Source organism: Apis florea, unplaced genomic scaffold (genome assembly GCF_048593485.1).
Source record: "Apis florea isolate Af1SG1 unplaced genomic scaffold, ASM4859348v1 contig_2411_pilon, whole genome shotgun sequence".
Taxonomy (NCBI): domain Eukaryota; kingdom Metazoa; phylum Arthropoda; class Insecta; order Hymenoptera; family Apidae; genus Apis; species Apis florea.
In genome coordinates this window covers 1246359-1262799 of record NW_028256580.1, presented here as the reverse complement: position 1 = coordinate 1262799, position 16441 = coordinate 1246359, and the positions used below count along the sequence as shown (strand labels likewise).

Here is a 16441-nt window from a genome sequence, read left to right as displayed (position 1 = left end):
GTTATCGAATAATTTATTTTTTTTAATTTAACAAGAAAATATTTGAAATCTAAAACAGTCTGTTATTTCTTTATTTTTAATAAAATGAAATATTATCAGATATCAGAATTGGAAATATTTTAAACGGACCATGGTATATACATTCTTATACAGATATTATTATAAGCACGGAAGTTTATCTTTTATATTGAATCTATTTCACAATTTCGAAATTCCTCACATGTTAAGATCATACTTTCTTAGATTTATAGAAAGTATGATTTACAATAAAGTATGATTTACAATAAAAATATTTTAGAGAAGTATTTATAAGAATTTTTGTCTTTAAAAACATCCTGATTATTTAAATAATGAAAAAAATTAATTTTAAAAGGAATTCATCATGTTTAGTGTGATAGATCTCAAATATTAGATACTTCATTTCTAATTCGTATGTACGTCCTCTAAAGGCTAAATACATAATACATTAATATTCATTTCCGAATAGCACTTATACATTTTATTTTCTTCACTTGTTTTTTCTTCGTTATTTTTAATGACTGTATCTAGCGTCTATCTTACTTTCAGTCCTTACAGTGAAGCTTAATTATATTTCTCTCTCTCTCTCTCTCTCTCTCTCTCTCTCTCTCTCTCTCTCTCTCTCTCTCTCTCTCTCTCTCTCTCTCTCTCTCTCTCTCTCTCTCTCTCAATATTTATCATTATCTATCTCTCGTACTTAATTAAATTAAAAACTATGTTTGATTTATTTTTTTGAATTGTTGTTCGCAACTGAGATTAAATTTTCGTTTAAAATATTCAATACAATGATTCAATACTTGAGTACGAATCGTCTAATTAGAAATAATCTAATAGGCGAAAGTTTCTTTTTCTTTCGTACAAATAATATGTATCAGTTGTTCATTGTAACAGTAACTATATTTTAATAACAACATTTTAACATTATCAAGTGCTTTATAATCGTAAATTATATTATCAATATCTTCCAACATTTTGTGTCACAGCTATGTTTTTGTAAGTGCATCTATAAACTATAGTACTAAATATTGTATAACAGCGATTTTATGAATGATCATTTTTTTAGAATATTTGCAGAAATATCTTCTAATTTTTTTTCTATTTTCTATACTTTACCTACTTCGTTACCTGTTTTTTTTTCTTTTTTGGTTAATAAGAATATATTCTATTAGTTTTTTCTATCATTACAAGTTAATTAATACTATATATAAATTGTAAATATATATAAATAGGAAATAAAAGATAAAACAATGAAAAGATAAATACTAATTTTTAAGTCTCGTATTAAAATCGAAAATTAATCACATAAACAAATTAGGATAACACTGTTATATAATATTGTACTATAAATCTCAGCTAATTTTTTTTTTCTTCTTATTTTCTTTCATTTTTCACAATTTCTTGTGCGCTGGAACTTTATCTACAATTGTTCCCTTAAGTATAGTATATTTTTGTAGTATTTTTATATTTAGCAAATGAAAAATAGTAGATATTAATATTATTAACATCGATAGCTTTTCCAGCAAATTTAATAAGCTTTCGAGTTAAATAACAATTTTTATTTTTTACAACTCTCTTTTTATTTCCAATATAATTTATTTAAAATATATAATTAAATATCTGAGAGCAAAAGTCATAAAAATATGTTTAAAAATCTCAAGAGAAATATAGATACTGAACGTGTTAAAATCAATTTTTGGCATTGTTGTTAGATGTAAGAATAAATATGTAATCAATTTCGATTTTGTATTTTTTAAAAACTTTACTTTTTTTCCTACATTAAAATATAAAAAAGTTATTTTTCTGCATTCAGAATATTTCTTCTATTACTTTTTTTTTTTCTATTGCTGCTAAAATGTGTTATATCAGCTAATCAAAATTAAAATATTTTTTTCTTTTTTGGCAGTTACAATATTTTTTGAGCAATATGTGTGATATCTTTTAAATTATCGATTTATTCTTGTATATTATATTAATTGCATTTACTATCTCTTTTGTTTATAAAACATCGTGTTGTTAAATGAACTTACACAGTCATAACGTAACGAATTATATGTAAGTATACTTTGGTATACTTTTTCATATAACTTCGGGAATCGAGTTTTTATAATGCAGTTTCTGCAATAATGAGTATTATCATTCACTTTTTTCTATCATACACTCATATTGCACGAATAAGAACACTGATATTGCTATCACTCTAACTGCCTGAATAACAAAATGATGTTTGTAATATTATTCAAAAGTTTTTGAAAGAAAAAAGTAGTGTATGATTATGCTTTATGTCCCTCTCTATTGCATCCTGATAAAATATATACAACCACGTATGTATAACCATATATAAAATGAATAAACGAACAAGTATATAACAATTATAATTAAAAACAACTGGAAGATTTTAAAATATGTAAAAAGAATTAAATAACGCAACATACAGATAAATGCTAATAGAAAGAAAAATACTTGAACTTGAATTTAATGCTTGGGGATAGTGTTAAGTTAGTGGACGGTAAAGCGCAGAGAAATATTGCTAAACAGTTGTTTCCCGGTCCACGTGGATATATTCCACGAAACCGGGTTGTTGTTGTCAGGATGCTGCTCCAAGTAATGTTTCCTCTGTTGGGGCTCGTCTCGGTCTATTGCTTTTCTTTGTACCCTTATAATGAAGTCTTTTTGTACGTGCTCTTGACCTAAAGTAAAATAGTTAAATTATGTAAAAAAAAAAAAAAGAAATAATCAATAATATGTAACACACAATATCTTTTATGATCATACCTGCTAATCAGTATAATAAAGAAGCACGCAAAGGCAGCGATGATTCCAGCGACACCGGCTAATACGAGCCACATTTCTGAAGGGAGTAATCCAAGCAATTTCGCACCATTACCGCAATTCGCTTCGTCATGTCCAGATGGACAATGAGGTCTTCCATCACACCAAAGGCTTGCCGCGATGCAAGCGCTTAATTCAGGACATTTATGGGGACAGTCACCGTGAGTTGACGTTTCGTTCTCTATTCCTCTTTCAGGTAATCGTAACTGTCTACGCAATGCAGCTCTACTTTTTGAAATTTCGAGCCAGGAGGCTGCAGCCTGACCAGATTCCCTTGCGACGAAGTCGAGCAGAAAAGCAGGAGGTCGTGGCGGACCTGGCCATTTACCCTCCCCAGTACCTCCTAACCATTCCTCGGAGAAAACATGAACTGTGAATTCTCTTGCACCTGGTTCCGCGGGACACACTACTTTTAAAAGTTTCGGTGGCCAACCGGAATAAAGAAGAATTCTATTGGTGGTCGGGCATTTGATTTGTTCGCTCATTTCCGATACCGGTGATGGTTCGAGAGGAAGGAACCAGCCCCAAGTTAAAACGAAAAGGGATCTATTTTCGCGCGCTTCCACCAACCATGGCAATCCATCGCAATAAATATCTGGCCTCGATAATGGTGGAGTCACGAATCGTAATTCACCGCCTGTAAAAATGATTTCTTATACATAAGGATCTGTAAGAATATTAAAAATTTAATGGTAATAATAATCACCTTCTCCGCGTACCCTTTGCTTTCTCGGACATTCGGGTGATCGGACAAGTTCGAAGCTGGCATAAAAAAAGAGGGTTTCGAAGTCCTCGTGTGGAGCTTGTTGATCTATCAAAAACGTGATCTCCAAAGCTCTGCTCGAAGAAATGTGCGTCAATGGAAGATGCGATGTATTATCACATAAACAAGCTCTTGGAAGCTTTACATCTCGCCATGGAGCTTCATATAAAATTAAACGAGCTTCTCTGGAACCCATTTCCTGAACACAACGTGGTCGGCCAGTATGAGGATCTGGTTCACTTGTACAAGTGGTGGATTCGCCTAAACTGACGTTGTGCAATGTCAATCGCACCCTTTCATCAGCACCAGCTTCTATACGATATCTGCAATCTAATTTTGAAGATCCTCCCCTTCCAAAGAGACGAACGTCACGGGGGGATATTATATCACCACTTCGAACTTTTCGCCAAACTCTACTGCAAACTCCATCTCCCCAGGGTTCACCAACTTGAATGGTAGAGATAAATTCGTATTGTGCCTATACAGTATCATAATACTTTAATACTTTAATAATAATAATAACAATATTACAATAAAAAAAAATAAGATTATAATATCAATATAATATAATATTATTAGCTTACATTAAAGTTAACCGTATGAAGTGCAGTACCCAACAATGTTTCCATACGTAACGTTAAAGATGGTGCAACTGTGATATAACTTTCATCTTGTGTGCACGGTCTCGTACTTCTAGTGACATTTCTTAAAGCTGCGTGTGCACACAGTTTAGGCGTGTCGTCGCAAAGAGTAGCCATTGGAAGTCCAGTAGTCGAAGTACCATCCCAAAATATCAATTTTATCGCACAAGATACATCAGATTGAGAACTGGCATTGTTCTCGACACTACCTGTTAAGTCTCGTTGCGAGTACGAAGAAAAATAAATCCATACTCTATCTCCGACAGATCCTTTAATATTCCAGGTACAACTGGAATTTGGTGGCAGTGCATGAAGTGGCGCTCTTAATATACCGCTTCTTTTATTAGTACCATTTACAAAAAAATGGCAACCCTGTGGGCCTTTCGCATAATCAAGCCCATCAGAGTCAACGTAAATCACTTGAATTTCTAGTTCAAGTCTCAAGGCAGAAGCACCAAGAGGAATAGCTATTGGGGAACTTCGAAATTCCACTTGCATTGTTGGACCTCTGGCAGTGATCCTTGGTAAAGGTCCTCCACAATAAATCAATAAAATCGCATCTTCTGGTCTGACGCCATCACGAAAGATAAGATGATCTTTTTCCAGAGGGCAATCTTGCCATACGCTTAAAGTACTATTAGCTGTGGTTATACCAACTGGACCAGTTGGTGTCGATCTTATTGAAATCATAGCGTGCTTACAAGTAGGCACTTCCTTCTGTCTTATAGTTATTAAGCAGCTTGCATTTCTTGGATATTCCCCAGGATAATTTGGACTTTGCAGTCTACATTGTTTCAAGTGGCATTCATAAAAGTTCCTAGAGCAGTAAGTACCAGGCACCGGAGAACCTCTTTCAATTGGAAGTTCGGGCTTGCCCAATCTAGCAACAGCTTCATTTCGTGACACAAATCTATACCTTAAACGAAACTCGAATGGTACAGTAGAAGGTGCATGAAACAGTCGTATGGATGCCGTGACGGTACTGGTTTCGCTATAGTAAGAAGCTTTTCCTTCTCCCACTCCACACCAAGAACCACCAGTAAAATGTCTACCCAATTCTGCCAATTGCAACGATCCTTCTGGGCAACTTGTGATAAAACTATCGGTGTTTGGATCTATTCTGCCTACGCTGAAAGCATCCCATAAAAGTTGTACCAATTCACCGTATCCCTGACCAGCAGCGGTAAATGTTAAATGACAAAGAAATGGCAGACGTTCCTCGGCAGGTCTCGGAAGATCCAATTTGTACGTACGTCCTTCGTGTCCGTGATACGTACGGTTACAAGGTGTACACATTGCTGGCTCGTCACTGTTATCTCCGCAATCATCTCGTCCATTGCAATACGCGTCAATCGGTACACAATGCCCATCCCGGCAAGTTAATTCGGCCAGACCGCAATCGCCAGCTGCCACGCGGTCTGTCCATCCAAATAGAAATATATACAGAACTAGAGCAGTTATACGAAATCGTTTATAACCATCACCAGCATCAGCTATCTCCTGTAAACAAAGATTGATGGCTTTTTACGATATAAAGGAAATTATTTTTTTATTTATAATGCCCTTTAACTTTTTAACATAATTTTTTTCTTCCACAAATTTTTCTCTTTCTCCCTTCCCATCCCCCATTCCGTTAAAATTATTTTACAATATCAAAGACGAAATAAATAAATATTGTTTTTTTTATTTTCTATTATCACATATAACATTAGTTATATGAATTATTAATTTTTTATTTTTTTCATTTTAACGTTTAACCTACTTTGTAAAATATCAACAAGGAATTCTATCACGTGATAGTGTCTTGTAAAAAGGGGAAAAGAGCCATTTACCGAAGTAGGTGAACAAGCTAAATCAAATACTTGGACCACATTGCATAAAGGCCAAAAGTGTACCGGCAAACAATACGTTTCAATTCTCGAGATAGTACTTGGTTATCCCTCTTATCCTTTGTATATTTACACAATAAAAAACACTTCATACGCACGGTAAAAGTTTTTCATTTCTAGCACAGTCATTTTTATAATTTTATGATTTTATACAGTCTCAATTTAAATATTTATTATTTATTATAATACATGTATATTAAACGAATGAACATAATTCTCAGTTACTTGTACGACATATATGTACTCATATAAAAATTCATTGGAATCGTATTAAATCTCACGTTTTAGAAATTTCAATTCTTTGATATTCATTTGGTTTCCGTATTTATCTAGGAATCATTCTACAAGATGTAACTTAATAAAATATATTTAATCATTTCACTACCAAAACATATTGTAAAAATTAAGTAAATTCGCAGCAAAATTAATAATAAAACAAATATAAAAGAAATTTAATATAAACGATATAAAAATAATATAAAAATCTACTAATCTTATACTTATAAATAATTTATCCATTAAAAAATTAAAATTAAAAAAATTATAATTATTGGATAAAAATAATAAGAAAATATAGATTTATTTCGAATCGATGCTAATAAAATTTTCAACATACACAAAGTATGTACTTTTCAAAATGTTTTTTTCTAATCTTTGTAATAATATGTGAATTATTTACCATAATCGTCTGTCAGTGAAACGAACATCACAATAGTAAGTCTGAATCGATGACACCGAATCGTTTTGTACTTAACGGATCGTGTGCTCGAAAAATGGTTCAAGCACGTCGAAATTGCAAATCTCGACGATAATGATAACCGACATATTTATGACATTATTAATTAATATCACTACAAATAATACCAAATCGAGAATTCTATATAAAAAAATAAAATCGGTAACATGATTCTTTTTTTTTTCAAAATATATACAACGAATTGTATAATATATCACAAATAAAAAATGAGCAAAAAGGAAACAACGTTTGTATCAAACGAAAAGTCCAGTGACCGAATGCAGATCTACACTGTGAAAAGGTTGATGCGCAACTGCACAGTAGAGGAAAGCCCGGAGGGCAGCCTCGCTGCAAGGTATACCGGGGTGAGGGTGATGAAACGAAACGGGGCTGAGCTCAGGGGCCTGGCGCCTCAATGCATCGATCGCCGTTCGGTCCTTTTCTCTCCGTTTCGACGCCCTAAAGCGCGCTACATACTGCAGTGATGTAATTATTGATATTGGCACCTGGATATATGGCAAAAATATTTGCTTGATGATCTCGAATCTATTTTAGAAAATTCTTTCTAAAATAGCTAAAATATAAAAGGAAACCATTGTTTTAAATATTATTTCATTGATTATATACTTGAAATATGTGAAACAAAATTTTGAAAATCTGAAATTAAAAAAAAAAAGAATATAAATAAAAAATGATAAATGATCGATATATTAATAAATATATATAATAAATCTTAAATCTTAATATTTGAATTTTCTTTATTTATTGAATTAATATGATACATGAAAATATCATAATTTTTTTATTCTGCATATATTTTCTCTTATTTTAAATGATATGTTTTTAAACGAAACTTCATATTCCATAGCCTATTTATTAGTTTGAAGGTTAAATGGGGATAATATCGTTGCGTTACCCTCGATACGCTTCGGCACACGGATTAACTTTGCACTTCAAAGCTTACCGAGAAAAATGCGAACTACAACATTAAACGCTATTGACGACAAATTGTAGGTCAAAAAAGGAATGTATGTAAGAAAAAATAATAGTGGAAAAAAGAAATGAGCTCCCAGTTTTCTCGCAAAAAAATAATAATACAGAGAAAGTATACATTTAATCTTGGAATTGAAAATGAAAGAACTTTGTTCTTTTTGAAAATTTATAAATAAATACATAATTTATACTGAATTTATTTTTTAAAGTAAATAAAAAAAAAATTTCACATATTTACATAAAATATTCAATTTTAATCTAAAGATTTAATTATATTTAAATAATTTAAATGCACAAGAAAATGATCGTCTAACGTGAATAATTTAAGTTTAGACAGTATATTTAAATTTATGTAAATGCTATATATAATACTGAAGTAGGTCAGCGAAATGTTTTCTACATTTTTTTCTTCATTACACATCAGCGTCCAGCTTAGTCTTTTTGTTCACTAAATTTAAAACTTACTAAGATTAAAATAAAAAAGAAAAAAAAATTAAGAATATAAAAAATTCTTAGAAATAATATTTCCAGAATATAAAATGTTGGCAAAAACATGTATTTTTCAACATTGCAATCATCATTTTATAGTTTCGTCAAAACTTGTAGCACACACATCTGATATACATATCGAATTGTAGAGATAGTTGAATATATAATTTTATCCTATCAAAAAGATTAAAACTTTCAACTATACTGTTTTATAATGAAACAAAAAAATATATAAAAATTTACATACTCAATTTAATTTAAAAATCTATTCGTTTACCATAAGTAAACTTTTTTTTAAATTTAAATAAAGCTTTTTTTAAAATTTTTCTATCATACTTGTCACATAAAACATTATTCGTATTTATTACACACTGCGTACAAATTTTTATTCATTTTTTTCTACCTATTAAAAATAATGTATATATAGAATTTCTTTTACAAATGATTAAACAGTGCGCATATTTGTTCATTATTATGAAAAACATGTTGGATTCATAAAAACGGAATGCAAATTTGTTAAATATAACACTTACTAATTCGGTAATAAATTATAATAAAAAGAAAAAAAATTAGAAGGCATATCGTGTACGAATATCCTCGAGCTTTTTCGATACTTCAGAAGCTGTTCGTTCGAGATCACTCGATATACTTTTTTGTTTTGCAGGTTCAATAGAATTAAATTGTTCACAAAGATCTCCATCTATAACGTTCTTTATAGGATAATAATATGACCTAAATGATAAATGATCTCTTCCACAAAGTGGGGGATGTTCCGAACGCATATGCATTTCCAAATGTTGGAAAAAATCATGATCTTCATGACTTGTAAAAGGAACGAGAACACCAACTGTTCCACTTAATGTCGTATACACTAAACTTTCAGAACCACCAGGAATAAGGGTTGCCTTTTGTAGAGACATAACTGTTTCGCCAACATGAAAACAAGCAACTGTATCCGCTTTCTGACTGGCACCATTTAATAAACCTCTATCCCATAATGCTTTATTTCCAGTTGGATCTTCATCCACGTCATCATTAATTCCACTTGCTAAACGTATCTGTTAAAGAATATTTAAATATTTATTATTATTTAAATACAAAATTTAAATATTTATTCAAATCATCTTACTTCTAATTAATTATCGAAATAAATGTTGTTGTATTACTTACAACAGCAATGTTTCCAAACTTGTCAGCAGTAGCAACAGTATCATAATCTAACACGCATGTTGTAGTTATCCATCTTGGGTGTGTATCGTCGGCGAAGACTATAAGTTGATTTTCTTGACGTTTATATCTGACAGCATACACAGATTCTTGTACATCACTCACATAAATTCTTTGTCCAATTGCATTGATAGATACAACAGCATTAGGAATATGTTTATTTTCACATTTTCTTAACAACTTTTTCTTGCCCATATCGTATAAGCGCAACATTCTGCCAACACCAACTAATACTCTTCCTTGATACGGACATATAGCTAAAGGTACTTCGTCCAAAGTAGTTTTGTGCACTAATTCGAGATTGGTGCATTCGCTATTTACTCTGAAAAAAAAAAATTTGTTATATAATATTTGTTTTTCTTTTTATGTATATATCTTATATTGAATTTATATTTCAGAACTGCAGGACTTTTTCATCAAATTGCATTGCAGTAATTGTGTTCTTTTTTCATCATAAAAATTTTTGTAATATTTTTTTTTACATCTTTATATTTTATTATATTATTTTTATATTTTACATATATTAATTAATTTATTTTAATATATTAATTATACAAAAAAACTTGATCATAATTATAGATTATATTTACTTGTATGTATACAGAAAACCGCCACTGCTTACTCTTGGATTTAATTGAAATTCCTTTGCGATACCAACTATCAGAAATAGTTGATCACCCTGATTAGCAAACTTCACAAGGCTTAAACTGTAACACAAATTCATTTAAAATAATAATAATAATTTTTTTTCTAAGATAATAATATAATCATCTTATATACTTGAATATTTATTTATATTTTTACCATAAAGCAGCTAAATTTTGCTCGAGTCGATGAACTTCAAATGTTTGTCCTGTTGAGGGAGCGATTATCCTTATTAACGATGCCCATAAACCTGGTCCAGCTCTTGGCGCACCAAACACAGCTTCATTGGGTTCCTCGGATAAAAAAGCCTCCGCTAATTCTCTTGCTACTACAGCCTCTTCTGCTCCCGCAGCTTCTTGCATTTCTTCTGCCATTTGTAATCTTCTCTGTTGCTTTGTTTCTTCTGTATATGCATTGTGTTCCGTTTCAATAATTATCAGATGTGCAGAGTCCGAGTGAATTGCAAATTTTCTTGGAGTATATTCCAATGGAAAACTAATTTGATTAAACACTGCACCTAACTTTTCGAGGGCAAGAATTCTGAGTGTATTTGTCGAAATAGCAACAATTCCTTCGGGGCATTGTTCAGAACTAAAGCCTGATGCGAATTCTAAACTTTCATAGGACAGTGGTGTTAAATGAAAACGATTCTGATAATAATAACTCAACCATGATCTGCTGCTCATTGCAAGCACAGCTTGATTTCCCTGCATTTTTATCCTAAATAATTTCACGGCTCGGGAACCCAAATATCGCGTCCGTGTATCAGCGAGATCACCCGAAATTGGATCTAATACTGTTCTTAACAAGACACCGTTTTGTAGACCTAACAGTATATATTTAAGAGATGAAGAATATTATAGATATAAAATACTATAATATTATTTTTAATTTTGTTTACCTATATTTAAATAAAGACTGGATTGCTGAAGTGATAATTCTTCGGAATTATTTGCATCTTTAGCACCCATTTCAACAATACATAAACTTTCTGCAGCTGCAGGTAGAGCTTGCATACTCCTAGGTGCTAAACAATCTGAAGGATCTAAAGAAATGATCCTTACTGTATTATCCTGAAGACCAACTGCTAAGAACCATGATCTTTGTTCACCAATTGCTACATTACCAAGAGCCATACACATTACTTCTGATGGCATTTTTTTTCGTTCTGTATATTCATTTAATTGCCCAGTCTAAGAAATATAAAATTATAAGATTATTAAATTTAAATAGATTTAGAAATTTTCCATTTTTTATCTAATTCAAACAATCAATATTTCATTAATTAAAATGAAAAACGATGTATTATTTGTACGTATTACGTTTTCTTTTTTTGAGAATTAATATTGTAAAAAAAAAATGTAATTCGAATAATATAATATTAATAAACATGAATTAAAAAATTAATATAAACATACGGGATCCATTTCAAAGTATACCAATTCTCCCCCAGTGAGTGCAATTACAACTTGACGTTGATTTACTGCACATTTCACTATAGTTTTTTTACCAGGTGCTTTCCATTCATTTACACGTTTATCTGCTCGAATATGACGTATTCCGTCAGGGTAAACCTAAATAAAATATAATAAAATTATAAATAATAAACTAATAATAATAAATAATAATTTATTAAAAACAAAAATATTTTAACAATAGGAATTATGTCGAGTTCAATTTACCAGAAATATTTAGAGAAATTATCTAAATATTCAACGATGCAAGAACTCTATATAATCTAGCACTATTTATTGCGACCGATTCGTGATAGACCAGGAATCGGAGATACCGTAGTGCGAAAATAAGATTATATAATCTTTACATACCTGTACCAAAGCATCTTCACCTAAAGCAGAACAGCTTAGAGTTGGCGTGGTACCAAGAAATCCAGAATCAGTCACTTCTTCTACAGTTTCTCCAATACTAAGTACAAGAGTAGCATTCACGAAGGACACTATGATGTAAGCATCATACTCCTCTGCAATCAAAATTACAAAGCTCACTCTGAATATCTAAGAAAAATAAAGATTTGAAAACGAAATTCGATAAAATAATAGAAATCATCTCTTCATAAACGGTTGAACACGCTGTTTTTCTCATCCTACATGCAAAGAGTAGATGGTTTTTGGATGTAAATTCAATTTCTTTAATCTCCGGCAATTTTGACAGTCCTTACCTTTCTGTCATTTTCTGTGTTCTGAAGTTCAACCAATACCATGCTGGTAGCCTGAAAGAGAGAACTGGTGTTTGATAAGAGTGTATCAAGCCACCAGATTTATTAGTATCATTTACAAAATCAACTTCTTCATTCTCTTTTGCATATAATTTTTTTATTGAAAAATTGTAGAGTTAAAATAGAATAAGTAGTAAAATAATTTATAGTAGACAAAAAGATTTAATTATTTTATTATTTTTATTATTTTTTTTTTTGTTATTCAAGAAGAATTATTTCGTATTCTAAATATCTCCACAATTTTTTAATGTCATTCATTTTAGATTACCACAGTGAAATATCCATATCCGCAGAGAATAGATTTTAAAATTCTCTGCGAATACCTGAAATTGTAAATAGTAGCAAATACTATATATTATAAATATCTATGATAAAATTTAACTTTATTTAATTTTATGATAAAATTAAACACAATTTAACAAATTATTAACAAAAATAATAAATAAATTGATAAACAAAATTGATAAAATACAATAATTTCATAATAACTAGTAATAAAAATAGAAGAGATAATGATACATAAATATTTATAATTATAATACATTGCATGTATGATGAGATGAAGTAAAATGAATATGATATAGACAATATATTTTATTATTAAAATTATTAACTTTGGATAATTCGTTCTCGTGAATAATAGAAATTAAAAGATTTTCTATTTAATTTTTTTGAACCATTTCTAATCACAAAGTGGTTCAATGATTTTTACTGTATTAATTTTTAATTGAAAAATATTTAAAAAGTTGATATTAATTTATATTTAAAAATATTTAATTTTTATTTAATTAATATCTCAACTTATTTTAATTAAATTTAAATAACAATTATTAAGAAGAACTGATTTTGCTATAGATGATAAAATAAGCTAAATATAAATATTACAATAAGAATGAATATTGTCATTGCAAAAAATAAAACTAAGCTGGAAATATTTTATTTGCATTATTACTTAAGCATATAATGAAAAAAAAACATGCAAACGACTATTGCAGAAGATGTTTCTAAACTAACCATCGACTCTTCTTTTAACAGTCCACACTGCATTTGGATTACCAGGTAGTTCACTAACAGCCATCTCAGATACTTCTAAACCATGTCGTAATACTCGCAATGTAGATCGTGGTCCTCTACCACAAGTTATATATAACTGTGGGGTATCTTCATTTGCTAAATCAGCTACCTATATAAAAATAATAAACTTCATATATATCATTTATTACAAAAATTCCCGAATAAATGTGTAGCATATTTCCGAATTTTCGTATTTTCTATTATTAATTTTATCATTCATCTCGCGTTCTTGAAAACACAATAAAATGCAACAATAAATATATTTCTTTATTATATTTATTTTGCATTTTTCTTTATTTAACATATGTTATTCTTAGGTTCAACTTCAATTTGCAAAAACAAATTAAAGGCGACTAAGAATATTTTATTATTGCACCTCTCACAAAAAAAAAACACATAGAGTATTAATTTTTTACTTAAAGGTGCATTAACATTTATTTATAAAATAAATAATATTATTATTCGTATAAAATCACCTGACACGCCATTATAGGTGATAAACTGTCCATTTCGTCAACTAATACTAAATTTCTAAGTGGTCTTGGTGCAAAAAAGAACGTATCGCCTTCTTCAAGAGGCATGGCAGAACTAAATTCTGGTTCATCATCATCATCTCCTAAATGTGCAATTTGATAGAGATAACTAGAAAAGATATGAAAAAATATACAAGCATGTTTGAATTAGAAAATATAACTCTTCAAATAATACACTTACTGATTACCAAATTCCGAAGCTACGAATAAAAAACCTGTTTTTAAAACGCACATGCTTGCTGCTACAGGTACAGTATCAAAGTATTTTAATTTAATTTCAGTCACCATATCTTCATCTGTTTCAAGTGTAATCTTAAAAATGTCTCCTTGTTCTGTTTGAGCCAAAAAGAAAAACATGCTTTTAGTTTTATGAGTAGCAGAACATACAAATATCATGCCCCTTTCAGGATCATCTAAATCATTACGTCTCCTCGGAATTGGACAACGAATATCATGTTGATCTCCTAAATTTTTATATGTTAGATAATTTTCAGAACAAATAAGAACACCACTAGGTCCATCATTTCCTCCTGGGACAGATACAAGGAAATTTGCATGTTCTTCCAAAGGTTCACTATATTTGCGTACAACATGATTTAAACCAAGATCAAGTTCATATAAAGTTAATGTTTGTTGCGTTTTTACTGCAGCATCTCCTGTAGGATCACTATCAGCTTCCTAAAATGTTAAATGAATTAAATATCATTTCATTCAAGATAATATTTAATTAGTAATTAATTAATATTTAATAATTATGTTTATTAAGTTTATTAAGAAATTATTTATATTTTATTATTTTATAATATATCTTTTAAAAAAGTTAATATATTACCTCATAATCAATTTCTAAACAAGCAAACATAGGATTTTCAAAACCTACATCTACTCCCACAGTATGATAAACTAATGTATTACTCTTATGTGCTTCCAAAGGTGAAGAAATTGTAAGACGAGCTTCTGGATCTCTATTTAAAATGTAAACAAGTTTTTGTTTCTCAATAGCACCTAAAAAAACGCAAATTTTTTATGGATAATAAAACTGAATTACGTTATTAAAAATATTTTTACAAATAAAATGTATCATCATTAGAAATGATTATAATCAATGTTAATCAGTTGAAACACGGACAATACTAATCATTTGATATAAAAAATAATTATTTGTATAATTTATTCAATTATTTAATAACATGTAAATACCTATCATTACAGCTCTTCCTTTAGGATCTATAGCTAAATATTGCCCAGGTACAATGCGTCTACATCCACTTTTTCCAAATGTTTCTTGATGTACTTTCTCAAAAACATTTTTAGCAGGAATATATTCTAAAATTACAATGCGTCCAGAATCTGATCCAACAACAATGTAATCTTTTGTACCACCAGTTAATCTAAAGGCCATTAAAGACCTTATGATTCCAAATACTTCAACAGTTAAAAGAGTATGAACTTTACCAGTATTTGGATCTGGTCTTAATAATTCTAAAGACTTGCCACGTGAAACTAAAATCTCTTGCATTTTACTACCAGAAAAATTTCCATGCACTGCATGGGTAATACCTGTAGCACGCTGAAGAGTCAAGTTGTATAGATACATTTTTATATGTATATTTTTTTTCAATTAATCACAAGATGGAAAAATTTATTACTTTTCACAAAAGTTCTACATCCATTCTGTAATCAATATTAGAAATAAAATAATTTAATTGACTTATAAGATTTTATGCATTAAATAAACAATTTTTATAAATCAATATTTATTAATATAAATAATGTAATCAAATATATTTACAAATGATAATATATTAATTTCACATAAAAAAAATATATATTCCGATTTTTTTTTTAGTCTTATTAAATAAAATATTTTAAATTTTTTCTAAATAAATTAAATAATTTAATAATTTTCAATAAAAATATTCAAAATAATAATAAAAATTATTTACTACATGTGTGATATTAAAATGTGAAAATGAACATGAGAAAATTATATACATATAATAAGTTTCAAAATTAAATATGAAATAAAAAAATATTAAAAATTTTAAATATAGAATAATTTAAAAAATATTATTTTACCTTGTAGTTGAAAATATTTTTCAACTTTACATACGATGCTTTCAGATAATTTTGCTCGTCTTAGATCAACAACCATAATCAACGACCAACTTTGTCTCATTTCAGATTCGTTTCTACCATAATATATGATATAAACGGAATGGAAACTAACATGATTTATAATAACTTACAGCGCTATCTAAAATCTTGTATTGGAATTAAAATTATTATTAATATTATATTTCAAATAGTTAAATAAATATTTAGTTTAATTTTATATTTAAATATACACATATTATATATTATAATAAAA

General features: G+C 29.3%; 2 protein-coding genes across 3 annotated transcripts; both read right to left on the bottom strand.

Annotated features, from left to right (window-relative positions):
* Positions 1-2288: 2288 nt before the first annotated feature.
* On the bottom strand, positions 2289-7191 carry LOC100867003 (uncharacterized). The gene is made up of 5 exons (XM_003691839.4): positions 6820-7191; positions 4195-5751; positions 3554-4088; positions 2791-3484; positions 2289-2705 (listed from the first exon to the last, which is right to left on the bottom strand). The coding sequence occupies exons 1-5, from the start codon at positions 6820-6822 to the stop codon at positions 2603-2605; spliced, it is 2892 nt and encodes a 963-aa protein (XP_003691887.1). The 5' UTR covers positions 6823-7191; the 3' UTR covers positions 2289-2602.
* Positions 7192-7616: 425 nt separating this feature from the next.
* Sf3b3 (splicing factor 3B subunit 3) lies at positions 7617-16279 on the bottom strand. 2 transcript variants are annotated; one of them, XM_003691842.4, is made up of 13 exons: positions 16150-16279; positions 15271-15744; positions 14903-15075; positions 14252-14748; positions 14014-14179; positions 13478-13646; positions 12057-12208; positions 11649-11804; positions 11132-11423; positions 10390-11056; positions 10176-10292; positions 9529-9907; positions 7617-9416 (listed from the first exon to the last, which is right to left on the bottom strand). In XM_003691842.4, the coding sequence occupies exons 2-13, from the start codon at positions 15665-15667 to the stop codon at positions 8928-8930; spliced, it is 3654 nt and encodes a 1217-aa protein (XP_003691890.1). In that variant the 5' UTR covers positions 15668-15744; positions 16150-16279; the 3' UTR covers positions 7617-8927. The 2 variants fall into 2 exon arrangements, with proteins under 2 accessions (XP_003691890.1, XP_086761634.1); XM_086905508.1 differs by having other exon boundaries at positions 10390-10633.
* Positions 16280-16441: the final 162 nt, after the last annotated feature.